Below are 27,150 nucleotides of genomic sequence, written 5' to 3' on the forward strand. Positions count from 1 at the left end.
ATTTAGTTTTCAACCACCATAATGAGTACCTTACGACCCTGAATAATGATATTATTATGCTACTCTTCTGAAAAGAGACAAAAGGAAAGATATATAGGATAATTAATTAACTTAAAGTATTTGATAAAATGAATTAGATTATATTATTATTTTCTACTAGTTTATCACATTTATCAAACATATTTCTAAATTGTTGTAATATCTGAATATGATAAGCATTGGTTTGTTTATTTGCACAAGGACTACCTGAGGTAGACATCCCTAACTTTAAAGTGATAGAGTAGATGAAAGGCAAAAGTCAAAACCAGCCACCGCCAACTTTTGAAGTGCTCTTCTTAGACCAAATTAAGTAGGTTGAACTCTTCACTGATATCACTTGTTCGTGCACATCCTCATAGAACGGGTAGCAATATTTTTTGGCGTTAACATCACCGTTATTTTGAGTCCTTTAACTTGTTCTTTCATAAAGTTTTATTATTTTGGAATTTGATGATGATGTAACTTAAAAACAATCGTTCTGTAACTGTAGCAAATGTACTGAAATTTTTAAATGATCGAATATCACATTTACAGTGAAAGAAAAGTTCGAGATTTTGTTTGTAGCTGTTGTTGATAAGCTGGAGTCACTACACTGAAAGTTATATCAAAAGTGACAAAGAAACAAATTGTTATACTGTGATGTTTGTTTTGAACAAACCATCTACTGAGAAATTTGTAGCATCATTCTTAAGTTATCGTTGGAGGTAAATGTTTGCTTTTATTTTCTAAAAAAATAAGTAAACTTAACTTGTACACATTAATAGAAATTTGGTTATATTTGTTCTCTTTTTTTTTTTTAGATCAAAGACATACTGAGCTCTCTGCAGTGTCCACTGTTGGGAATTGAACACCACATATTCCTAAACTTTCCACTGTTCCACCAGGGAACACAGGGGACAAACTAGTATATTTGTGTGGTACATGATTTCTTGTTTTTATTGAGTATATATTGCACCATATTTGAAAGTTATGTTAACTGGCATATTAGCCATGTCAACTATCACAAATATCAAATGTTTTATAAATGTCACTGTACTGAAAACTATTTCTACGTGTTATTAATTTAATAAAGTAATATTTTGTCTCAGAATCTTTAAGGAGACTCCATAAACAAAATGATTGATTTCAATTATTAATTAACATGTTACTGTGAACAGTATACCAGATGGAATTGGTGCTTAAAGACTGGGCTGGTTTTGAACAATGTTTTAAAATGTGAACTATCCTAAATATAAACAAACGTGGACAATACTTGTACCTTAAGGTTGCAAATACCACATTAATATACAATACTATTCAAAATATTCAAACAACATTGCAGAGTACTAATAGAACTAGCTGTAAAATAAAGGCACAAATAAATTCACTGTTGCAATGTTCATGTACTCATAGTATCCATCTTAATACGCCTTTTGATGGGTCATCAACAAGTTTACAGATTGAAAAGGCTTAAACCTAGAGTTCTTCTTTCTGCGATGAAGAAAACACAGATAGCAGCAATAAATCGTTTTATGCTTAAAAAACAATGTCCATCTTTGCTGTTTCGTCCTTCAGATGTACGTTTTGCCATCTGTAGGGAAATGTGCAAAGACTGCATGAAGTTTTCAGTTTTGGAAGTTTTTTGTTTTGTGAAATTCTTACTTAACTACCAAAAGTATCCATCTCCTGGATCGAAGTTACGTAAATTTGTGATCACACAAAGGTTATCGTAGGACATAAAATTTGTTTCCCTGATACGCAATTAATTGTAAAAAACACAAAAACACCCATAGAAACCGCAAAATTGAAAGTTTATATTTTTCTACGTAAACCCCATAAACGATCCATCCACAGAAGGTAAGGTCGTGGTAGAAAACACAGAAACGGCCACAAAAATCGCAAAATTCAAACCTAAAAACTGTATGTACTGCCGCATGGAGCTAATGAACCATCATATCAATTATGTTGAAGATCCATCCACACCTTGCGAAGTTGTTTCACGGATAGAAAATAATACTATTATATATGCAAAAACCTAAACCCTCAACTTTACGTTTTCATAAAAAAATTATCATAATGTCATAATATTTCTAATTATTAAAAAATTAATTTAAATTTTGTGCTTTAAAAGAGCAACTGTAAGAATTAGTTTTTTACTTGTTTTTAAAGCTATACAATGAATCCGCACGTTGCTCATCCCAGATAATCGAACCCTAGATTTTATCTCTAAAAAATATAGACAGAGTACGATGAAACTGAGTGATTTATATAAGGCTTTCTCGATTAAATTGATGTTTAAAGGCACAGAAGATATAAACATCTAACGTTTTATTTTTATGTTGATAAAATATCAAATTACAACTTGTTTGACTTTTTATATTTTAAAGAAGATTTAAAGTTCATGTTTATTTCATTATTGAAAGATTTAAGTCGTGGAAAGTGTTACACGCTATTATAAGAAATGGTGGCGACACGATAGGTATTCTAGTGAATTTGGATCCTCTGATTGCTTGTTTAAATTCTCGCAAAACAATTCTAGGGGCAGAGCGTGACCAGGTAGTTAAAGCATTCGAATCGAATCCCCATTATACTAAACATGCTAGGGCTAGCTGCGCTAGCCGTCCATATTTCATCTACAGATAGAGAGTGAAGATAACTAGTCTAAAGCACCCACCAGTAACTTTTACCAAGGAATAGTGAGTTTTACTGTCACAATATTTTTCCGTCACAGATGTTCGACGATGTGCTTCGATCCTTTGACACATAGATTGTGAGTCTTTTGCTGAGACAGTGAGTCCACGCAAAACTTGACAGCATTTTTATTTGTTTGGAATTGAGCCCAAAGATATACAATGCGCTGTCTGTGCTTTGCCCAACACGAATATTTAAACTGTTTTTTGTTTTTAACGGTTTGAGTCAGACATACCGCTGTGCCAAAGGGAAACATCTGAGAGCTAATTTGGATAAAATGCTTGAAGGAGACAAGAGAAATGTTAAGCAAACCCATTATAATTTCAAAAATACTATTTTTATTTGTATTTATGTTTGCCAGTAAGTCAAAGAGAAGGCATAATTTACGAGACAATCGAACATAAAATTTAGGTTCTAAATTTAAAAAAACAATTTGAACCATATTATATATTTAAATGTTTAGTAATTAGCCCAAAGAGCTGTAGAAGAAATTACTATTTTATTTGAAATGGTAAGTAAATTCTCTCTCTAGAGTTCTATTGTTTGTATACTTATATATCAATGCACTTAGAGTTCAGAGTCGCTAATTCGAATAAACTGAAAATCATTTCTTTAGTTGTCATAGTGTTGGCTATATTACACAGAAATAAATATAGCTTCAAATACTGACTGCTGTATCTGGGGAGAAAATAACAAAACAATGTTTTAATATGGGACAATAAATGTCTTAATAATGTTGACAATAATAATCTCGGGGAAACAGATAGGTTCAAAAAACCAGTTTAACACACAAATACGATACCCTATAACATAAGCGTTTTCAATATGAGGATATTTCTTTTTCAAGTACAAACTTGGATTGTTAGCCCCTGAGTAATAATAATTATTAACTATTTAACAATTCTATAAACAGTTAAAAATTATTTTACTCTAAATAAACGACCCACAGAAACTAGAAAAGTAATAAAAAATATACCTATACAGAATGGAAACATGGTCTGGAAGGTAAAGAACCAAGTATTTTAGCTACTACACCACATAATAATCTTAGTCACTTTCGAGAACTTAAAAAAAAAAGAATATATTATGTTTGTTTTTTATTCATTATTTGTAATTTTATACAAGAAAAATCAGCCGATTTAAACTTCTTACTTCTAAAATACACAAACCAAAGCACCTAATACTCATGGAATAGCCCTATTATATCGAAACAATCTCAAAATAATAACAATTCCCCCCATTAACATATCCTGTACCAATGAGATCATTATTTTCAAACATACTGACTTCCGTTGTACAAAAACTAACTCATACTAAAACACTTTAGAAACTCAGTAACCTAGCATTTATAAATTCCGACGCTATGAAACAATAACAGACCCATTACAGGTTTTTAAGTATGAGATACAATTCGAAAGTTATTACCAGTTTGTTTTTTAATTTCTCGCAAAGCTACTCGAGGGCTATCTGTCTACACCAGAAATTGCAGCCACTAACATGCAACCTCAATATAAACAAATTAAGTGAATACTGCCAAAAAATATGGAATTAAAATAAACACAGCAAAGACACAATTATTGATATTTTCAAAATCAACGAAACATCAAATAGTACATACCCAGATTTACATGAACGGAGAGCTTCTCCAGACTGCTTGCATCTGCAAAATTTTAGGACTAACACATGATTCTGAACTCACCTGGATACAACATAAAAATTAAAATTTGGCGAAGAATAAACTATGCTAGGAGTCTAACTGGTAAAAACTATGGAACAACACCTTAAAACATCATTAAAATATACAAAACATGTATAAGAAGAGTAATAGACTATGCAGCTCCTGCATGGATTAACGTGAGTAAAAAACAACTGCAAACCAAACTACGAATATTACAGAATACACTAATTACAAAAGCATATAGAGTACCCAAAACTATTTCAAAGTTCATGCACAAGTACTCTAATACATAAACAATACCACATGGACCTCTACATAGGACAATAAAATATTTCGATAAAAATTGGAGAAAAATGAGCTGTTATGCGAACTAGACAGGTATTGCATATATGATGAAGAGAGTCAGTCCTAAACACTTCTCCCCGATAAACTTATACATTAGATCATTAAACTAAAATTAAGTTGAAAAATAATAATAAATAAATAAAGAAAAAATAAAATAAAAAGAAAAAATATATAAAGTAATTTAAAAAAATAATAATAATTAAGAAAAAGCTAGTGCTAAAATAAAACAGGCTACCTATGTTTTAGACTTATAAAAAATACAAAACTGAAAAAAACAATATACATGGACATTGCCCTGTAAAGGGCCTGAGTTGATTATCACTCTGGCCCTCTTTAATTACTTTAAATAAATTAATAAGTCCACTAAAACAATGTAAAGGAAGGAGGAAGAGATCTGGTGTTCCTGGGTATACAAATTTTATATACCCAAACACCTAGAGAGAGAGAGAGAGGGGGGCTATCTGCGCATTATTGCCAATTAGCAAGCACTGTGTAAATGCAAAGAAATGAAGAGTAAATTGCAAATGTATTACATTTGTATACTTCAGAATAAATCAATAAATGTTAGTTATTATATTTATACTCACATTAGTATTAGTATAAAAATATACTAATAGCTGTATCTTTAAACATGTGGAATGAATAATTAACGAAGTCTTTTGTGTTAATTTTCATAGTTACCGTATATTTACAGAAATGTAATTGCAGTTGTTGGTCGTACGGGTTTTTGCAAAGATTTGTATCTGTATTATCGATATGTATATTAGACTAATGTTACATAAATTACACTAGGACTACTTAACATTCTAAATCTACTTTCTATTATCAGCTATCCTGATTTTAAGAGGTGTAACCAAGGTTGCTCAGTGGAAGGTTCATATTTACATAACCTAAGGAACCTTATAATCTACATTGCGGTGTTTATTGCATTCGTAGGTCTTGGATTATGCCATCTAATCCTTCGTGTATTAAAGGTGAGATTTTACTCAAACCATCTAATGTATTATATTTACTGAGAATCCATTAGGCAATTAAACAAAACAACAGCAAAAACTTTCATTTGAACGAAATCACACAATTGTCTATTGTATTATTTATTGATGATTAAACAGTAACTAAATGTCATGATTACTTTTGTAAGCTTTCTTATTTTTTATTGTCATTAAATGATTTATATTGCACCAACGGCATAAAACAAGAGGTGCTAGAATAAAAACACGAGAGTTTGATTATTTGTCTAAATACGATATTCAACTTTGTAGATAACTTTAATGGTGTGATTAATTACATTCTGTACAAAAGTCGAGAGATAATAATTAATCTTTGTTGACAAAAGCATGTTTGTGTGGTAAATTAGTAGATGTTTTATAATACTTTATATTATTTAATTTCTGTTATGCGTATTGGTGTATAAAAGACATTATTGTAAGTAGTAAACAACTTTACAACTCCAATTTGTTTGTGCTAAAGTACAAAACTACAGGGTGGCCCGTAAGTCCCTACCCATCCACATATCTTATGTATCCAGTGTATCTGTCTGCTGTCCCTCATTCTCGCTCGCTGCATAATATTATGCGACGCCATGTTCTGTGAGACATTTTCCTTAACATAGCAGGGGTTATTGTTCCAAATGCCGCGGTAACAGCTGCCCTCAACTCATCATTAGTATTATAACGTTATTCAGACACAATATATGGATGGGTAGGGACTTACGGGCCACCCTGTACACAAAAACTATCTGTGCTCAGCCCAACACGAATATTGAAACCTGATATTTAGCAGCATAAGCCCGCAGTGCTAATGGGAGCCTCCAAGTTTGTTTTTTTTTTTTTTTTAGTTAGACCCTCAACATTTCTCTTTACAGCTTGTTCAGGAGTGTTCTACTGTAATACAAACAGTGATTGACAGCACAAAGCGTCAATTTGTTTAAATGATAAATTTCAGACCATAGTGTTCTATATTACTTTTGGGTTATTTCACTGGGTTTACACACGGCAGTCTAAGTTATTGTAGTTTTCCACAGTCTTGGGTTTATATAATTCAAAAGCATACCTTTGATGACTACTGGTGGCAGAACAGATTCACAGTTACCCTGCAAATATATCATTGGCTTAGAATTATTATTTCCAGTGGCAGATTTAAGGTTGTGTAATCCAAGGGGCTATTAATTTCTGTGAATTTTACACCCATGTAATTTTACATAGAATAAAATTATCAGTGGGCTCCCATTAAGATCATGGGCTTTGGGGCTGAGCCCTCTCTAACCTCTACCTAAATACGCCTCTGATTACGTCAGAGTTGCAAAATTAATAATTACGTGTTTTTACCAGTACGTAATATCTGTTGAAAAAGAGGAAGTCAAGAACTACTCACCACTTGGACTGGACGGGAAAGATGTCATCATAATTAAGAAGACTGTGTCCACCAAATCCAATGACAAGAAAGTGGCAAATAAGGAAAATATGGAGAAATTAAGAACTACTGTTTCTTTGAAGGAGCCAAATAAAGAGAGTAATAAGATGTCAACCAAGGAAAATGAAAAAAAAAAGTGACAGACGAAGAAATCATGACAATGTTGAGAAGTATTGTTTCTGAGGGAGATCCCAATGAGAAATACACAAAGATGAAACAAATTAGCCAAGGGTGAGTTTGAAACTCATGTGTTCTAAAGAATGGTATTGTGGCTTAGAGGTAAATTTGTACTCAGAACTAAAATATTATAGATAAAAACTTCATTTTTGGAACGTAGTACTAATTAATTAGAATGTATTAGTTTACATTAATTATATCACTTCATCAGTCAGTTTTCTCTTTTTATAAGAACATATGTTGCTTTTTGTTTAATTTTTGTTATACGTTCGGTAGCATTTAGAAATCTTTCCATTATAGCTCTGCAGTTGTGATCATATCTTTGGGGTGAGTTATTAGCTTTGCATACTAATCCTTGATTTGGCCACTTGTGTTTTTTATTGAATAGGTTAAGGATTCTCTCGACATTCCTCTGTTCTTATGATACGTTTTCATTACTATATGGATGACTGGTTACTGATAGCTCATTCTGAACAGGAGTTTGCCTTTTATACTCTTAATGTTCTCCAGAAGATAACTCGAGTGGTCTGTTTAATCATACCAGAGATGTCTTCCTTCAACATACCTAATATCTGACAAATTTGGGTGTTTTTCAATACCCATCTTAGTAAGGCCTAACTTTTTACTCACCAACTTCATTCAATGGACGTTTCAGTTCACTGCATTCTTACTGGTCCCTCCATCTATTACAGTTCACGAGTTGCTATCGCTTTTGGGGTTGTGGTCTCCCCTGACTGCTCTAATCCCTTGTGATTGAGTTGATATTTGAGCTCTTCACAATTAGTAATCTTGCACAGGAACCTTTGCATGCATCTATTGCTCTTCCTCCTACGATAAACAACGAACTGTTTTAGTAAATGGACAAAATTCATACATAGGCAAGTATATTCCAGTTTATTGCCTTCATTCTAATTTACTTGTTACATTCATGAATAGAGGGAAATGGTCGATCAACAGGAAGGCTTTAAGGTGTTGGTTTGTAGCTGAGAAGTCTTATCATATCAACACTTTGGAGCTTCTGGATTTAGGATCATTTACTCCATCTGATCAGACAATGTTTGTCATGATTCAGTCAACTGTTTCGCAGTGGTTGCGTATCCGAATGACCAAAGTGACACCCTTTCTCAGTATGTTTTATTTTGTTGGACTTTAGATTCTTGGCCAACACGCAGGATATCCATATCACTGTAAGTCACGTTCTCGGTGTTTCAGTCTAGCCGCAGATCATCTTTCTTGTCCAGACAAAACTATCCAATGAAGTGGTTTCTTGGTCCTCTCGTTTTCTGGTGGCTTCAACTACAGTGAGATACTCCTTACACTGATGTCCTTACCACATCCCTCAACCAGAAACTACTTCTATTTTCATCTTCAGTCTCTTATCCTCTCGCCATGACTATCAGTGCTTTCAGTTATGACTGAACCAACAAATACCTATATATTTATCATCACATGCAACTTTTTCATTGGATAATTTTTTCATCCATACCACTCAATCTCAGGCTATTCTTATTGCCCATTATTGGCCTTTTCAGCCGTGATTTCCCCGACTTATCCAGCTTCCTTTTTCTCCGTCTATCTGCCTTCTTTTGCAACTCAGTCATCAGTGCCTCATCTCACTCTTCCTGTCCTCCATTTTCATCCTTGGTTTTTACTTGGTCCTTTGTGAGAAAATTTAAACTTGTTAAAATATGCAGTTTTATTTCTGGAATGTTCCATTTGCCCTTCCTCTATGGAATTTTAGCAACATAAATGGAATGTTTTGTGACATTGGTCTCTGGGCCAGGAGCTTTCAGTTGATTGGACCACTGTTCATTGTATTTCTACGATTATTACTTGGATTTTTGAGTTGGAATACTCAATGTCCTTGGTTTTCTGTTATCGGTTGGCTTTGTCCCACATTTTTCATTTTCTTCCAGTATCATAGGGTATTTACCTCTCTCTCCATGTTGATAAGTTCATTTCAGATTTGTCGTCCTCTGTGGCTTTTCTTAACTGATATTTTAATGTGGTTCTCCATTGCCTCAATCAGCCCCGATTCAAACCACTTTCCACGTGTTTCTTGTTCCAACGTTTTCTTAATATTTCTTTTATTATCCCCTTAATCTTGGACGTTGGTAGTCTGATTTATTTGCTAATGATATTTCATTAATTCTTTGTCATCCTACATATCTTCTTCTTTAGTTGAATTGCTCTTTATTTTCCAAAACCTAAAAGACTAAGGGGAGTATATTCTACTTTTCACTGATTTACCTTCCTTTTTTTTTTTACTTTTATCCTACATGTGAATCAGAAAGACTTTTTTCCTGTGCGTGCTCTTCAATGTTACATTACCACATGGTTTCCATCTGTGATTTTTCTTCCTGCTTTTCTATCCCTTTTCAACCATACTATGTTTGTGATATTTCTCTTTCTACATTTTACCGTCTATCTGCTTTCTTATGTAACTGATATAGGGTTTTGGATACAGTTTGCTTGCTTATTCGTTTCTTTTGTTGTCCTTTTGTAGTTTGTTCCAGATGTCTTCTTATCAAATTTGACACCTTACTTTTTATCTGTTGTCTCGTCTTTGTTATTCCCCAGAGGAACTTCTTCAGTCGGGCACGTAGACTATTACTAATACATTAACCTCCCACTATTTGCATAGTATCGTATTTTTTCCTCTTTGTACTATCGTATTCCACATGTAGCCATTCTTCAAATTTCCATGCGGCTTTGACTAGTGAGTTTTTTTTTATTCTTATTTAATTTTTTCAGGAACGGTATTTCCTTTTTTATGCTAATTCTTATTGTTTAAGTCTCATTTTATAGCAAAAGGTACTTGACGAAAGTTTCCTTAACGTTTGAAATCCACACTGTTCAGCCATATTGACTTGCTTATTATGTTCCATGGCTATGCAGTGCATACTGCTGGATTGGTTTGGTTGTTTTGAATTTCGCGCAAAGCTACACGGGGGCTATCTGCGCGAGCCATCCCTAATTTAGCAGTGTAAGACTAGATAGAGGGAAGGCAGCTAGTCGTCACTACCCATCGCCAACTCTTGGGCTAATCTTTTACCAACAAATAGTGGGATTAACTGTCACATTATAACGCTCCCACGGCTGAAAGGGTGAGCATGTTTGGTGCGATGAGGATCCGAACTTACGACCCTCGGATTAGGAGTCGAGTGCCTCAACCACCTGGCCATGCTGGGTCACCATACTGTTGGAAAGGTCACTTGAAGGTTTTCCTCACGATGGAATTTCTTTACAAATACGCTCGTCTCTGACCATACCACTCATGGCCTACATGGCTAAAAAACAATAGGATAGCTGTCCATCCCTACCATGCCTTGTATTGAGTAACTCATTATGGTCTGCTTTTAAAATTTGGGTTTTTGTGGTAATCCATTGCACTGTTTCAGGTGTTATTGTTCCTTTAGACTCTCCACTATGTTTTATGCGCCTCCCTTTTCTTCTAGTGGAGATTGAGAGTCCTTACTACCTTCCATTTCCAAGCTGGTGGGGTGATGGATTTTAGAGGCATACTTTTTAATGATTTAATGCCTTAAAATTCCATATTGAAATATCATTCACTGCAGAGTAGGGTGGTGGTGTTCTGCTGGTGTAGAAGGCATGATAACCTCTACATTAAAGCATACAAAAACCAAAGAAGTAAGACGCAAATTTCAGTTGAACCCATAAATTTGGATCACTCATCGTACCCAGACCTCGATGTCAGTTGCCAATGGTTGAGTTTTGGATTTAGAGTAAAACCAACCAGCATAAGTTCTCTTCACACGTGTATTACATATGTTGATCTTCCTCGCTCAGTTATATACTCCATCTGAGTCGTGGGTCGTAGTAGAGGTGCTGAGGAATGTTACAGTTCCTTATCTTCTGCTCTCATTGATGTATCTTATTCCGAGGAGTTTGCTGCACCTGGTGAGTTTCACTCTTGAGATAGGGTTAATTTCTATGTGGTAGACATTTTATGAAGACTAGATATTGGGTTCCCAGATTGATATATCATTTCGCATTCTTAAAATGTGCCATGTTCTGAAGTCGGGGGTGGTTTGAGATCCTCTCAGTCTTTTAAACTTCAGGTGAAGAGAGTATGATCATCATCCTCTCACAGTATGGATGTCGGCTCCCAGAAGCATGTGTTGTGGATATTGTTCGCTTGCTTAGTGCGGTCTGTCACACTCTAACCATTCTACACCCACTTGGATTATCTTCTTTGATTTACCGCTCGTATCTGTCACACCTTTCTTGGATGGCTGGAGAGTATACCTGGTTCAGACGTGGTACTATCTCCCACATCAGCACTTCAAATCTGACTCTTGGCTCCAAAAATGATCTTTGGATGATTTTGATGGATTCTTCTTTTCTTCTCTCACAGTGGTTCCTCTTGATAAACTGGCCACATACATAGCAGAATGCGCCCGGAGAGTGCTTGCAGCTTTTAATGCCATCTTGGATAAAATCAGATAGGTCTATATGTTCACTTTGGCAGCTAGAACTAAACTGAAGTGGTTAATAGTGAACCCCTGTATATATGTTACCATGGAAAGCTCCAGAAAATTCCAAAAGGTTTTTGTAAATTCTCGGAAGTCCTACAACATTCTAGAAAGTTCGAGAAAATTATCAGCTACTTAGCACTGAATCTTCCTGTAATGTTCTGGAAAATGGGTAAATTTGAAAATTGCATTACCCAGGTCACAAAAGTAAAGTTTGAAGAGAAAAATAGGTCTTTTCCATTTACGTTAGACACAAGCAATTGGGAATTAACACTTTCTGCCTAGGAACAAGAAAAAGTAGAAATTTTTTTTTGACTCGTAATCCGAGGGTCGCGGGTTCGCGCCCGCGTCGCGCTAAACATGCTCGCCCTCCCAGCCGTGTGGGTGTATAATGTGACGGTCAATCCCACTATTCGTTGGTAAAAGAGTAGCCCAAGAGTTGGCGGTGGGTGGTGATGACTAGCTGCCTTCCCTCTAGTCTTACACTGCTAAATTAGGGACGGCTAGCACAGATAGCCCTCGAGTAGCTTTGTGGGAAATTCCAAAAAACAAACAAAACTTTCTTTTATTGTTTTAGTGGTTCAGGAACTGTCTATACAGCCATAGCAACTGACACTGGATTGGAAGTTGCTGTTAAAAAGATCAATATAACGAAGCAACCCAGAAAAGACTTTATCATCACTGAACTCTTAATAATGAAGAAATATAAACATCCCAACATAGTCAACTATTTGGATAGCTTTCTTGATGGTGATGAACTCTGGGTAAGTGTTGTTAGTGTTACGTACATGTTAATTCTCTTCTGTTTTTAATCTTACCTGTTATAGAGTGTAGGTTAACGTACTGTTTTTATTTAATTAAGTGGTCAATTTCAAGCAACCCTACAAGTTTAAGAATATTTTTACATATCACTGTCAGAGGTCTGCTTTGTGTAAATTATAGTTATAAATAATACGTGACAGTTTTAGTCATCTTCCTTGTATGTTTCACGCACAAAGTTTTACATGTGGTTATTGAAATTATTTTATTCAGGAAAGGTTGAGTTTGTTAAATTATTGGCATCTTATACAATACCCTTAAATGCAGCATTATTTGCAAAACTGTAAACATTGTTTAGTGTATAATACAATAAATATTAAATTTTCAGTTTCTCACACAAAATACAATCCAATTTAATATTTTATAAATGTTGTGAATCAGATTACAGCTTTAGTTACAAATATATGAAAGAGCATATTTCAAGAAATTTAAAACATCTTTTGAGGTAGAAAAATAAAAGTTAGAATTGAAGAAGCAACAAAAATGTAGAAAAGTGGTCTTTGCTAATTCACACTTCCTTAATACTTGAAATTGAGTTTATATATTTTCTCTGAACCACAAATCTTTCTAGACAATAAAAATCTCACACTTAAACAATGTTAAACAACTGATGTTACTTCAGTTCTTACTTCATGAACGATTATTTGAAGAATTTTTCTGTTTTTATTAGATATATGATTACTGACAGAATCTTAAAATAGGAAAAATAAATTATTTTGTCTCATTGTTAAGTATAATTTTATTAGAAAATAAATTGTAAGTGAAATTTTAAACTTTGTTTGTTCAGGTAATAATGGAATATTTAGCAGTTGGCTGTATGACTGAAGTTCTTGCCAAAACCTGTCTCTATGAAAATGAAATAGCAGCAGTTTGTAAAGAAGTATGTAATATTGATTGTTGTTAGTAACTATTCAGAGGTTTTAGAGGTCTGATGATTGTAATTTATTTTAACATTTGTTCATCAGTCATCGTAGTTCCTTGTCAAAACTCTGTGTACTTGCTTCCATGGACTTTCATTTCTCGAGAGATGACAAAATTTTATAAAAACATTTCAGACAGTAATTATGATGCTCCATCTAATGTAAACTCAGTATAGTTCTTTCTAGAGTTACAGAAAGTTTCACTTCCAGTACATTGTATGAAGCACATCTTCAACAAGTGTACAAAAATTATTATTAGTTTACTATTTGGAAATTTCAACTGCACTAAATATCGTAAGAAACTTATATCTGTGATATAAAATGCATAGCACTTTTTAAATCTTCTGTCACACCAGCTACTAATTTCAAAATAGAGTAACATTAAGAAAAAAGTGATAGTTCAAATAAAATACATACTGTGTAAACTTACAAAGTAGTTCGGCATGAAAATGGGTTACAAATTTACAATTATAGAATTGATTTTATCCAAAATCACAAAACTAATTAAAGTTATCAAGTACCCATATTTAAAAACTTCTGCAGGCAACAGTCTAGTCTTTCAAGATTATATGGAAACATGAAATATCTACTGTGTATGTTGTGCAAGCAATATTATGCTAAACATTGTTTACATTGGTGTGTATGTGTGGGCACCATAGCTCCAAAAGGAAAGAACCTAGAACTGTGAAATTTTGCACCCTTACTAAGTGCATCTTGATGGTGTGCATCTGGGTGTTATTACTAATACACCTGTGTATGCATCTTTTTAATGTGGAAAGGAAAGGTAGCAAAATACCACGTAGAAAAGAAGTGGTACCTTGTATAACAACTTCATGTATATAAAATAGTCAATATATTTTGGTAAAGATGTTTTCCAATAATGAGTTCTATGTCATGCCGCTGAGCAAGAAAACTATATAGGTTGTAGTTTTATGCTGAAATAGGCTCAGAATATCTACAGTCACATACTCGTGTAGCAGAGGTGGTTTGATACCCTTTGGGGGAACATGCTATTTCATTATGAGATGGGGCTCATACCATCCCACCAGCAATCAGAGTCATATGTAACCTATAAATTTCATACAAGGAAGGCCATGTGCCTTGGCGCAAAGCCAGTCCACGTTTTTCACACGGAACATATCGACCAAAAAACATGACACTTGCTGGGTACATTTGTTCATTAAACATCTAATATATACAGGGTGGTCCATAAGTCTCTACCCATCCATATGTTATTATAAACAACGTTATAATACTAATGATGAGTTGAAGGCAGCTGTTACCATGGCATTTGGAACAATAACCCCTGCAATGTTGAGGAAAATGTTTCACAGAACATGGCATCACATAATATTATGCAGAGAGAATGAGGGACAGCACACAGATACACTGGATACATAAGATATATGGATGGGTAGGGACTTACGGGCCACCCTGTAGAGAAGCCAATGTGTTTTGGTAATCGTACTTTCCTGAAGTGGCTTTTGTCATGTTGCTTAGCAACAAAAGTGTAGCTTAATATTGCATATAAATAACAAAATTGGAAAATATTAAAAACTTCATTTTTCATTAAAAACATTGGTGACATAACAGCAAATACCTTAATTCAGAAATGATTTAATTTTAAAATTACTGAGGGGTAGTCACTCAAGGTTTGGGTGTCAACCTACAAAGCCCACACTTTACTCATGGTCAGCTTGATGTTGGATGTCAGTGTTAGTAAGAACCTTTACCTTTTGGCAATAGATGTTATAACAACTAATATATCAACCTAATAATATGATGAAAGTACTTGTGGTAGTTATTAATGTGCAGAAACTTTGATATATTTGTGTTATTGTCTCCAACTATCACAATATATACATACATACATATATAAAATATTGAATGCAACAAGCACACTGAATTAAAATTACACTTCTCTCTTGAAACATTTAACTTTGAAATAAATTCATATTTCATTTAGCTACTCCAGGCAATACATTTCCTTCATGGCAACAACATAGTTCATAGAGACATTAAAAGTGACAACGTTTTACTTGGGAAGGACTGGACCATAAAACTAGGTAAGTGTTTAAACGTATAATGCCTTAGTGAACACAGGCATTTCTAAGTATTTTAGCTTCTTTGTAACAGTTTCATGTCGACATAGATTACTTGACAATGTGTATATTTTATGAAGATGTTGAAACATCACGTGATATCAGTGGGTTGTTTGATTATATAAAAAGTAACTTATTAATCAACATAAATTACATAACCGTAAGTACAAATGTTTCCAGTTCGTTCAGTACAAAATATGTACATTTTATAACTTGATACATCTTCAGAATTGATTTCTAAGAGAATATATCCATGTTTTTATTTTATTATTTTAATAGTTGCTGTTATATTTCATAGTTTAATTTTACACTCTGGTTCTTTATTTTTTCACTTCAATATCAAATTTGAAAAATATTATTGAGAAATAATTCCCAACTAAAAATAGACTTTTTCTAGCTATATAAAGCACTGAATATTTTTAAAATCTTAATTCAATTTTTTTCTGTAAACTTACAGCATATAATGAAATAAATCCAACTGTGTAGCACAGCTACTTATTGTGCTATTAATCAATAGGATTGTAACTTGACATAAAAGTTTGATTTTATGTGCACTTACTAGCAACAGTACAATCTATGTCAAATGAACTACTAGCCCACATTGTTGCAAAAAATTATTTTCTGATTTAATACCTAAACGTTTATAAATGTATGATTCACAATGACATGAATAAAGAAAAGGAAATCTGTGGCAAAGCGATTGCAAAAATGGAAATAATTTCAATTTCAAACTGTATTTTTAAGTGTTGGATTTAGGTATTTGGTAATTATAAACAAAATTGTATATTTAGTTGGATTTGACATTTTTTAAGGCCAGCAACTTCAAAAAATGTATCATTAAGTACTATTTGTTCTGTAACTAAGCAAGAAACATATGTATAAATAGGGGATTTCTATCAACTTTTTGTTTACTGACAAGTTTTATTTGTACATTTGGATGATTATATATTTCTATTTTACAGCCAAAATTTCAATAAGAGGAGAAGAAACCTAAATTAGAGTTAAGCTAGTTTTGTAAGGCTGACTAGCAGTTATTTACAAGTTATTTATGTTTTATTTTTCTCTCACACAGTAACTTTATGTTTGTTACTTTCTGTCATATAGCTGATTTTGGAATAAGTGCTCAGCTCTCCCCAGAACAAAGTAAGAGAACATCATTGGTTGGAACTCTCACACAGTAACTTTATGTCTCAGCTCTCCCCAGAACAAAGTAAGAGAACATCATTGGTTGGAACTCTCACACAGTAACTTTATGTTTGTTACTTTCTGTCATATAGCTGATTTTGGAATAAGTGCTCAGCTCTCCCCAGAACAAAGTAAGAGAACATCATTGGTTGGAACTCGTCGCTGGATGGCTCCAGAATTAGTAAGAAGAATAGAGTATGGACCTGAGGTTGACATTTGGTCCCTTGGTATAACAGCTATTGAAATGGCCAATGGTCAACCTCCTTATCGTCAAGAAAATAGTGACATGGTAAATGTTGGTAACCAGTAATTACATCCAGTACCCAAATTTTTAAAAGCTACATATTTGTACTTTAAAACCCAATCGTATGCTTTGTCAAGAATGTCTTTCACCAACTATGGAGAATAGCTATAATAAAAACAAAAACAAGACTGTTCACATTATTCAAACATGAAAATGTATTGAAGATAATGATGAACAGTGGAACGATGACAGCAACAATGAACATTTGACAAGACTGTATACAGTAACAAACAGTTAATTATTGAATGTTGTGGAATGTACATGTTATATTATTATATTTCAACTTCTTAAACTATATTTTCTGCAATAGTATGACTACCATTTTGCTAATCCCCTATAAATAAACACTAATACACTAGATAATTAACCTACTGTATTTAACTACTATAAAGGTATACCTTTAGTGATATTTAGACATTATTAGGAAGGATTATCCAAAGATTTGTACATACTGTTAAGTTAGGTTATTGATTTAGTCTTCAAGTTACACTCTTTTTCAGGTATTTGATTTAATATCAAGAAATGGAAAACCCAATATTGAAAATAAAGATAACCTGTCTCCAGTGTTTCAAGACTTCCTGGACAGGTGTCTGGAAGTGGATGTAACTAAACGATACACTGCCTCTGAACTCTTAGAGGTGTGGTATAAATTACTGTTATTTTACAAGGCTATGTTTGTTTGATTTGAACCTATTATCCTAATAACATACACCAAAAAATCAGTATCATTAAATGTAGGAATTCATTGTTATTACTGGCTGTTCATCTTACGTTGTGAAAACTTCAACTTACTATGGCACATCTCATAGTGTGATATTTATTTATTTTGTAATATTCATAATTCCATAAGATATCAATTTTTTCTCTGTAAAAATGTTTAGTTTCATTTAAGTCCATCTTATAGTACTGTGCAAATGTGTTAGGACAAAGTCAAAATCAGATTTCAGGCTACTTTCAAAGAACAGTTGAAGGTAAATCACAGGTAAAAATCAATATTTTATTATTATTCACATTTAGTGCAAGAGAAATTTAGTGAGAATGTTTGAGTTCAACAAACAGTGAATATTTGTTGTGTCCCCTTTTCGCTTTAATAACCATGTAAAGTCTTTCAGGCATTGTTACAAGTTGTTTGATCACAGTTTTCTTTGGGATTTTACTTGAAATATGTCAAATACACTCCCATATAGTTACATTGGAAGTAACTTTTGATTTGTCAAGTTGTATGTCTATCAAGTTCTAGATCTGCTCAATCGGATTGAAATTGGGGCTCTGTGGGAACCACTGTATCATTTGAATGACTTCAGTAGCGTATCTCTTATCTAATTGATTTCTGCATAGGTTGGATGACTGTTTAGGGTCATTATCTTCTTGGTAGTAGAATTCATTACCAATAATTAGCAAAGCACTTGGTCTACCATGATGGATCAAAATCTAGTGGTACTTGCATTGGTCCATTATTCCATACAGTTTGCAAAAATCTCCTGCTGAGGTGACACCCCAAAATCATCACAATGTCTCTCCCATGCTCTATCACAGGTACTATGCATTAAAGTATCTTTTGCCTTATTTCCACGGGACGTACAACGTGCACTTTGAACTAACTATTTCAAACAAGAACTAATCCATCCATATCACTTCTTTCCAATTATCAGCAGTACAATTTCTTGACAATATTTGGAGAACAAAGTAAAGGTTTTTAACTGCTATACAATCAAATATTCCATTATCATTGAATCTTCTTGATACTGTAAATCTGGACACTTTTCTATCATTTGGCATTTAGGTAATGCTTGAGACCAGGAGCAATCAGCCTTCTAAGACCACTACAGATAAATTTGATGGAGAGACCAACTAGTATGACATAAAGCTTTTACGCAAACTCTCTGCTTTACTGACAATTCTCGGAATTTTTGGTCTGTGGAATGACAAGATAACATCGTATATGTGTTATTACTGTTTTTATCAAGATTTATTTGTGGATTGCTATTAAATTTATTCTTTCTAGTATACACTGGTACAAAATGCTTGCTTCATTTTACATAGTTAATACATTGCATGCAGTACCATGATATTTATTTCAGGCCCTGAATTTTATCACTATATTAATTCAAACAGAACCATTATGACTTGTTCAAGGTACAAGTGTAGGGAAATCTAAAAATAATAAGTATTCTCACCCTGGCTCATTTAATTTTTAAAAGCAATCAGCGAATCACTACCATTTCTACAATTAGTAATGACATGGAAAAATTATCTCATAAAATGGAAAGAATGACAAAATATTCTTTAGTTCTAACACTTTCTCACAGTACTGTATAAAGAGACTAATTAAACAAACTGTATGTGATGTAGAATAAGCACTTTTGTTAAACTAATGTTTTTTATTTTTCACACAGCATCCGTTCATGGAGGTTGCCGACCAATGAAAACAATACAGGCCACTTCAGTAATAACTAGATGTACATTAACAGTTGAAAAACCAAATATCCCAATATGCATGTTGAAATATGTTGACCATGAGGACTGGCATTATTCTAGGACAAGAAAATTAACAGATTGTGTTTGTTAGATCTCTCCAAGAGCAGTAGCATATTAAGTGCCATGATTACTTATAATTCAGTTTCATAGATTTTGAAAATAATATTAATTTTCTCTACCGAATGTGTAGCTTTATGCTTAATTCCAAAGAAACAAACTAAATTATGGAAATTATTTTATTAATTAGTAAATCTAAAACCATACTAAATGTTTCATAGTTTAAAACAGTGAATTTAAAACATAGATAAACCTTTTGCATGAAAAATCTTGGAATATGCTTTCATTGTTAAGGAACTTATCAAAGAGTGCCTTATTGTAGAAACTAAAGAGCATCGTTTAATATCAAAAACCAGTATTTTTATTTATGTTTGTGTGTTTTATGTAATATTTTTAAGTTAACAAGAATACCGTGTTTCCCCGAAAATAAGACAGGGCTTATATTAATTTTCATTACAAAATATTACACTAGGGTTTATTTTCGGGGGATGTCTTATTTTGATATATTAAAAAAATGAAGTTACAAAGTAAAACTATTAAACTAACCATTTAAAATAAACTATTATTAAATTATCAAACTAACTGATTAATACTTAAACAAACTAATTAACTAACTATTAAACTAATTAATAAATTATTTTTTTTTATTTCTTTCCTCTTCCTGCCACTCTTAACTAGGGCATATTTTAAGGGTAGGGCTTATATTAAAACTATCCCCAAAAATCACACTAGGTCTTATTTTATGGGTAGGTCTTATTATCGGAGAAACACGGTAAATGAATTTAGAAAACATAAACATATATTTTTCACACACATACATATATATATATATATACATTATTTCAAGTTGCTCTTCACTATTTTTTTTTTTTTTCTATTCGTCCATGTATCTGATGATTCTTTTGGGAAATATATTAACAAAGCAGCTCTTACAGTAATACTATAAAATATTTATCTATAAAACTAAATGTTTAAGAGCTTGTGTTGATTCTGTTACATGATTTAATTTCCTTGTTTTATCAACTTTTTGATGTGTAGGATTTGGTTAAATATATAAGTTAAAAATTATTCCTTTCTTTACGTTTCGTGCCCTCCTGGACAGTTCAGAAGTAAAAAACAAGAAGAATGTGTCCCCTGACCCAAGGACCATTACGGTGATTATTTTGGATCCTACAAATGTTCGGCTTGTCCAGAAAGACGATTTACAAATACCAAAGCCTTTTTTACGGGATGCATGTAAACATAAGTTTTATCAGATATTTATAACCGCACTATGAACAACTTTATCTCAGTTATATTTAGAAACTATATTGCAGCAAGTGCTCAACTCTCAAATAGCTTTAGAACTTCTAGTCATTATCATTAACAAGTAATGTTATTTATGTAGTTTAATACTGTCCACTTCTCATACAGAGAGTAAAGCAACTTACGCTATGAACTTTATACCAAGTTCGGACAATTGACCTGTTTCTATTATTTAGACAAATTATTTCACTATAATTTTATTCTTTGGTATCCCTAATGTTTTTTTTTTCAAACAGAGGTTTGACTGGTTTTTGTTTAGATGTTCTTTATCAGTTACCTTTAAGGTTTTATCTTCTCTTTTTTTTTGTTGGTCTTATTGTCACTTCTGTTATTTTATTATCACCGTTTGTTCCTAATTTTCTCCGACTTTCCTGTTTGTTGCTTAAAAATACATTTATCTTTTCCAGCGATCTGAATTATACGTTTTCACAATACAGAATGTAAAATACAGCAGCTTGTTGTATTTGTAAGTTATGGCCACATGCTTTGCATCTTATATCTGAATGAGTACAAAAAAGTTTCAAAATAAAAATATTCTTGTATTATGGTTTATAACAACATAGAAGCGTCTTTTAAAAGTTTTGTTAAAGTTTTAATATGCTAGAGTACAGACTGCAGTATATTGTATACTTTTAAGTACCATAAACTCCAGAAAAAATAAATAATAATCTGTTTGACATTTCGTTTCTACCGTTTTTTTACCAGGAGAGATTTACTAACGTAAATACCATTTATTAAAAGAATATTCAGTAACATGTGACACATACATTTATTTATTAAAACAAACCTCATTTGACAATTATTAATATAATTTATTAGCGTGCGAAATAAATGAATTCAAATATTCTTGATTTGAAAATTACATTTATCTCTAGATGTCACCTTCCCCAACTCGATTCGAAATCAAGGGATCGCGGGTTCGAATCCCAGTCACACCAAACATTCTCGTCCTTTCGGCCATGGGTGGGTTACAAAGTGACGGTCAATCCCACTATTCGTTGGTAAAAGAGTAGCCCAAGAGTTGGCGATGGGTGGTGATGACTAGCTGCCTTCCCTTTAGTCGTACATTGCTGAATTAGAGATGGATAGCGCAGATAGCCCGAGTGTATCTTTGCGCGAAATTCAAAACAAACCTGACTTTTAGCATTAGGCCTCTCAAAACATTTGACATCCAAACTAAGGACCCTCTTTTAACGGCTTCACAGGGAAAATAAATAATATTTTTTCAGTGGCATAATCGCCCAAAAACAGTGGCGCTAGTTCCGAAGCTCAAAAGAGGGCCCAGAATGGTAATTGTTATGAAACATGTCTTCTCAGGCCGAATTGAAGCATATGCACACATTTCGTGTTATAGCATATGGTTCCCAGATGAATTGACAAGGAGGAAACACACGAGGTCACCCCCCCCATATTTTTTTGTAAAATGACGCTTCTGTTTACTTATTAATTATAACTTGTTCTTTGCAAATAAACAAATAAAAAACTTAAGTATAAACAACCTCCTGCCGTCATGTTTATAGTAATAAGTGAGTTAACGCTTTAAATATTGCTTTGTGGTATCAGAATGCTTTTTAAGAGAATATTCCTATATGTGTTGAAGGTCCTTTGAGACCGATTCGCGAACCCCACTTTGGGAACCCTGCATCACTGGAACATAAAATAGAAACAAACAACAAAAAAAAAAAAAACGTCTGCGCAACTTCTGCCCAGTTAATCATATTACCACAGATAGGAAATAACGTAATTTTATGTTAAAATAACAGCTTACAAGTCTTTGAAACTTATAAACAAACAATTACGTCCAGCGTTTCCCTAACAATGGTAAACAGTTCATTTACTGGTACTTCCTGAAATTCTTGTTAGGTTTATTAACAATATTTTCTAGACATAAACATAATTATTATAGTGCCTGCCACTCGTAATCATACTGCATTAGAAGTTTAAAATTCTGATATTAAATTGTGTACTTTTCACTTATTATTTGAATAAACTGATGTGCAAATTACAACATTTTGAAGCCAAAATTTGATAGGTTTGATCCATATTATTTTTTATGGTAGTTCAATGAATATATTTATTGTACGAAATAATTTGTTTTCATTGTGAAAAGTAGAAGTTTTGATGAGGTGAAGAGTTCGCTACCTAGTGGACTTAAACACTAAAACCCCGGGTGTACAGAGCACAGCAAGCTTGTTGTCCAACTTTGTACATAACTAGAGACACTAAAAACCCCGGGTGTACAGAGCACAGCTGGCTTGTCATCTAACTTTGTACATAACTAGAGACACTAAAAACCCCTGGTGTACAGAGTACAGCTGGCTTGTTATTTAACTTTGTACATAACTAGAGACACTAAAAACCCCCGGGTGTACAGAGCACAGCTGGCTTGTTATCTAACTTTGTACATAACTAGAGACACTAAAAACCCCGGGTGTACAGAGCACAGCTGGCTTGTTATCTAACTTTGTACATAACTAGAGACACTAAAAACCCCGGATATACAGAGCGCAGCTGGCTTGTTGTCTAACTTTGTACATAACTAGAGACACTAAAAACCCCGGGTGTACAGAGCACAGCTGGCTTGTTATCTAACTTTGTACATAACTAGAGACACTAAAAACACCGGGTGTACAGAGCACAGCTGGCTTGTTATCTAACTTTGTACATAACTAGAGACACTAAAAACCCCGGATATACAGAGCGCAGCTGGCTTGTTGTCTAACTTTGTACATAACTAGAGAGAAACAAATGGAGAGAACGCTTATTTTTTTATCAATATCAAAATCAATTTCTATCTAGTTTTAGGTAGCCAGTGTTTCTTAACTTTATCATTGTAGTCTTATAATCAAAATGATAAGCAACCAGTTTTGGACTGACAACAGATAAAGTCAATTAACACTTAACATTAAATAACTATGTTCATGGAGTTATTGTTTTAATGAAATAGTCTCCCGATGGTACAGCGGTAAGTCTATGGATTTACAACGCTAGGATCAGGAGTTCGATTGTCTTCGGTGGACACAGGAAATAGCCCGATGTGGTTTTGCTGTAAGAAAAACTATGCGTGCTTGTTCATTCGAAAAGCTTTTCATTCACTACAGTTAATTAGAAAGTTACGTTCTTGTTTTCTACTTCAAGTAAGCTATCAAATATATTAGACAAAAGTGAAAGAAGATTACCTCATACTTACAGTTTGTGATCCCTACATACAGCTGTCAGATTTTCATGTGTTACACGTGGACTGATATTAATACAGCTACAATAAGTACAGTTCTATATAATTTGTCTGAACATTTTCAAGGTATCTCTTATTGTAGCTGTATTAATATCAGTCCAGTTGTAATAAATGAAAATTTGATAACTAGTTGTAGGGACCTCAAACTGTGTGAGGTAATCTTCTTTCACTTTTGTCCAATAGATTTAATAGCTTACTTAGAGTAGAAAGCAAAGAACTTAATTTTCCATTTGCGGTCACATACAGTGCTTGTACTAACTTAGCTAACTCCGATCTACTGTTTTCCACTGTAAAAGCTAACTACTGTCAATAATTCTGAATTTTGTCATTGAAAACTAACATCTCAGCTCTTGTTTTATATATTTTATTTTGTTTTTATCTGATATGTATTGATATATTAGTGATACCAATGATCTGTATACTTTTCTAATCATGGTATTCAGTTGGTTGAGTCAAATAATTCATATTATTCATTTGTTCACCTAAAAAGTAAATAATTTCTCTAGAGATTTATCTCTGCTGATCGAACTATTGTCACTGCACCAAATAAAAATTTTAAAATACTCCCATCTACGTTAATTAAACTGCGTTTTTATTTATTTCGTTCAGAAAATGATACGTTATCTTTTATATCATTTAATTGTTATAAAAATTGAACTGCCTTATTTTGATATAATAGTTTTTAACAACCTTCGTGTAATTTCCTGTTAATACTATCTGCATTACTCTTAGTACTCTCAGAATATTTTGTAAATTATAAAATATTGTAAATTAAAAGTATCATCTTCAAATTATAATACATCGAACAAGATTTATTAAAGTTTATTAATATAGATATAAAAGTGTTTCTTGATGTTGGTTTAACGTGTGTTTCCTCTTGTATTACAAGGAATTATTTGGTTTATCCTCTAATGATGTTGGATTCTCTGTTTGGAATTTAAATGTTACCTGAAGTATATTTATTTGAGTTGCAGTGTTAAATTTAAAAACGTGAGATTCAATTTTTCTGTGTTACATGAAAGTTGTTTTGAGTTTCGGACTTGTTTCTCTGACGTAAAATACGCTGAAGTTGCCATAATGTATTGTATAAGTGACATTAGTATTGCATTTGCTTTATTCATTAAAGACTTTAGGTATTTTGTTTATTGTATTTGGAGTGATTGACTGGGTGAGTATGCATTGTTGACTGAGGTTTCTCTATATCACCGTTATCACAAATCTCCTTACTAATCGCTTTATAACCTAGAAACGTCGAATTATATATGAGTTTTGTAATAAAAAGGTTTAAATTACCCATTGTAGAATGTCTGCAATATTTATTAGCTTCATGTGGATTCCTCAGAAATATAAATGCATGAAGTAGATTATTACAATAATGTTAAAAGTACTTACAAGGAGTTATAACTTTAGAGATAACATGAAATCAGTTTTTTCTTAATTTTAATGAGAGGAAATGTCGATATTGAAGTATGGTATGAGCAGGAACAAGTATAGGTAAATATATCGACATATAATTACTATAAATGTTACCATCAATGCTACATATTCTAAAGATAAACCCTGGGACCCTTTGTTCGTCTATACACTGGTCCAACTAATCAGGACTCCAGTAATGGGTGATATTGCCCAATTCCAAGGTGCTAAGTGGGTCGACATATTATTTGAAGATGTTAATATTGAGAGCTGTAATATACTCTTGGAAGATGCATCAGTTGATGCTAAAGATGTTCTGAAAAGAGCTATTTCAGGGCAGTGATGAAGACGAACTCGTAATCTTATCGGTACTCGTATTGTAAACATACAGTATCAATGACAGGCTGCCACTGATGTTCATAGCAATAATACTTTACAGTTTATAGGGATTAGTAGGTCATACCAAAACAGCTTTGAATAAGCAACCTGGCAAATAATGTGACTCATTCTCATATAAAGTCACGGTAGAACAGAATTTATCAGAACTACTTTATGACATAGCTTAACATTTCATAAATGGTGTGATGTAACCAAAATTGGTTGCTTTTGGGAAAGGTATGGAACAGACCTTTCCAATGTAAATTTTTGTATGCCCATATCATGAAAATATATTCAAATGAGAATTTAAATTTTTCGAAATAAAGATATTTATTGTATGTAAGAGCATCGAAAAAATAATTTTAGTTCGCCAGAATAATTCGGAAAAAGACCTACAACAAGTCGTACGAACACAAGTGCCAGAGATAAAAACCGCTGAAGTGTCCCAGGCGACGTACGTAAAAAAATATTTCAGTCTTCTAACCGCTGAATAATTAGATAGATATGCATGTTATTGTACACACAGACATACTAGTCACGTGACTGATGTAGGAATTATAGATTTCTATGTGATCAGAGACTAGATGGATTATGGTAACCCTGTAGAGAGAAGTGGTGAGGCTCCAAAGTTATTTTGATATAATGAACTCAACTTCTATATTCTGAAAAAATCTTATGAACTGTTGAGATACAAATTATATCTACGAAGTGTTTTAAGAACGTATTTTGAATAAACAACACTTTAAATTTACAGTGAAAGGTGTTAGATCGCTATATTATTTATCTTGATAAATCCACAAAAAAATTAAGTATTTGCTTTTATATTAACTTCAAATGAAAAATTTTCTCCGAATGCATTTCATGCAACTTCTGCATTATAAAGATATTATTTGATATTTTGTTGTATGCAAGACACAATCATATACTGATACATTTTACCAACGTAATATTCCCAAAAGAATCTGTATTTTCATAACTGATATTGACATGAACAGTAACAACAGTTTCACGTTTAACTGTGACAAATAAGAATTTTACAAGGGAAACACCAACAGAAATCAAATGTACCTATAGATATAACATAAAAAAAAGATCGTGTGTAATTTAATAAATTTCCAAGTTTGTGTGATTAGTTTC

At 32.9% G+C, this 27,150-nt stretch overlaps 1 protein-coding gene across 1 annotated transcript in view; it reads left to right on the plus strand.

Annotated features, from left to right (window-relative positions):
• The window catches only part of LOC143250644 (serine/threonine-protein kinase Pak-like), a 46,736-nt gene extending 22,611 nt beyond the window's left edge, over nucleotides 1-24,125 (plus strand). The window contains exons 5-13 of the mRNA XM_076501509.1: nucleotides 840-956; nucleotides 5,562-5,706; nucleotides 7,063-7,375; nucleotides 12,395-12,581; nucleotides 13,424-13,516; nucleotides 15,523-15,622; nucleotides 16,936-17,132; nucleotides 17,648-17,785; nucleotides 19,544-24,125. Coding sequence (XP_076357624.1) covers nucleotides 7,299-7,375; nucleotides 12,395-12,581; nucleotides 13,424-13,516; nucleotides 15,523-15,622; nucleotides 16,936-17,132; nucleotides 17,648-17,785; nucleotides 19,544-19,573 — 822 coding nt within the window. The 5' untranslated portion in view covers nucleotides 840-956; nucleotides 5,562-5,706; nucleotides 7,063-7,298 and the 3' untranslated portion in view covers nucleotides 19,574-24,125. The remainder of the gene's footprint in view (nucleotides 1-839; nucleotides 957-5,561; nucleotides 5,707-7,062; nucleotides 7,376-12,394; nucleotides 12,582-13,423; nucleotides 13,517-15,522; nucleotides 15,623-16,935; nucleotides 17,133-17,647; nucleotides 17,786-19,543) is intronic.
• Nucleotides 24,126-27,150: the final 3,025 nt, after the last annotated feature.

The sequence above is a fragment of the Tachypleus tridentatus genome, chromosome 5, assembly GCF_004210375.1.
Source record: "Tachypleus tridentatus isolate NWPU-2018 chromosome 5, ASM421037v1, whole genome shotgun sequence".
NCBI lineage: Eukaryota > Metazoa > Arthropoda > Merostomata > Xiphosura > Limulidae > Tachypleus > Tachypleus tridentatus.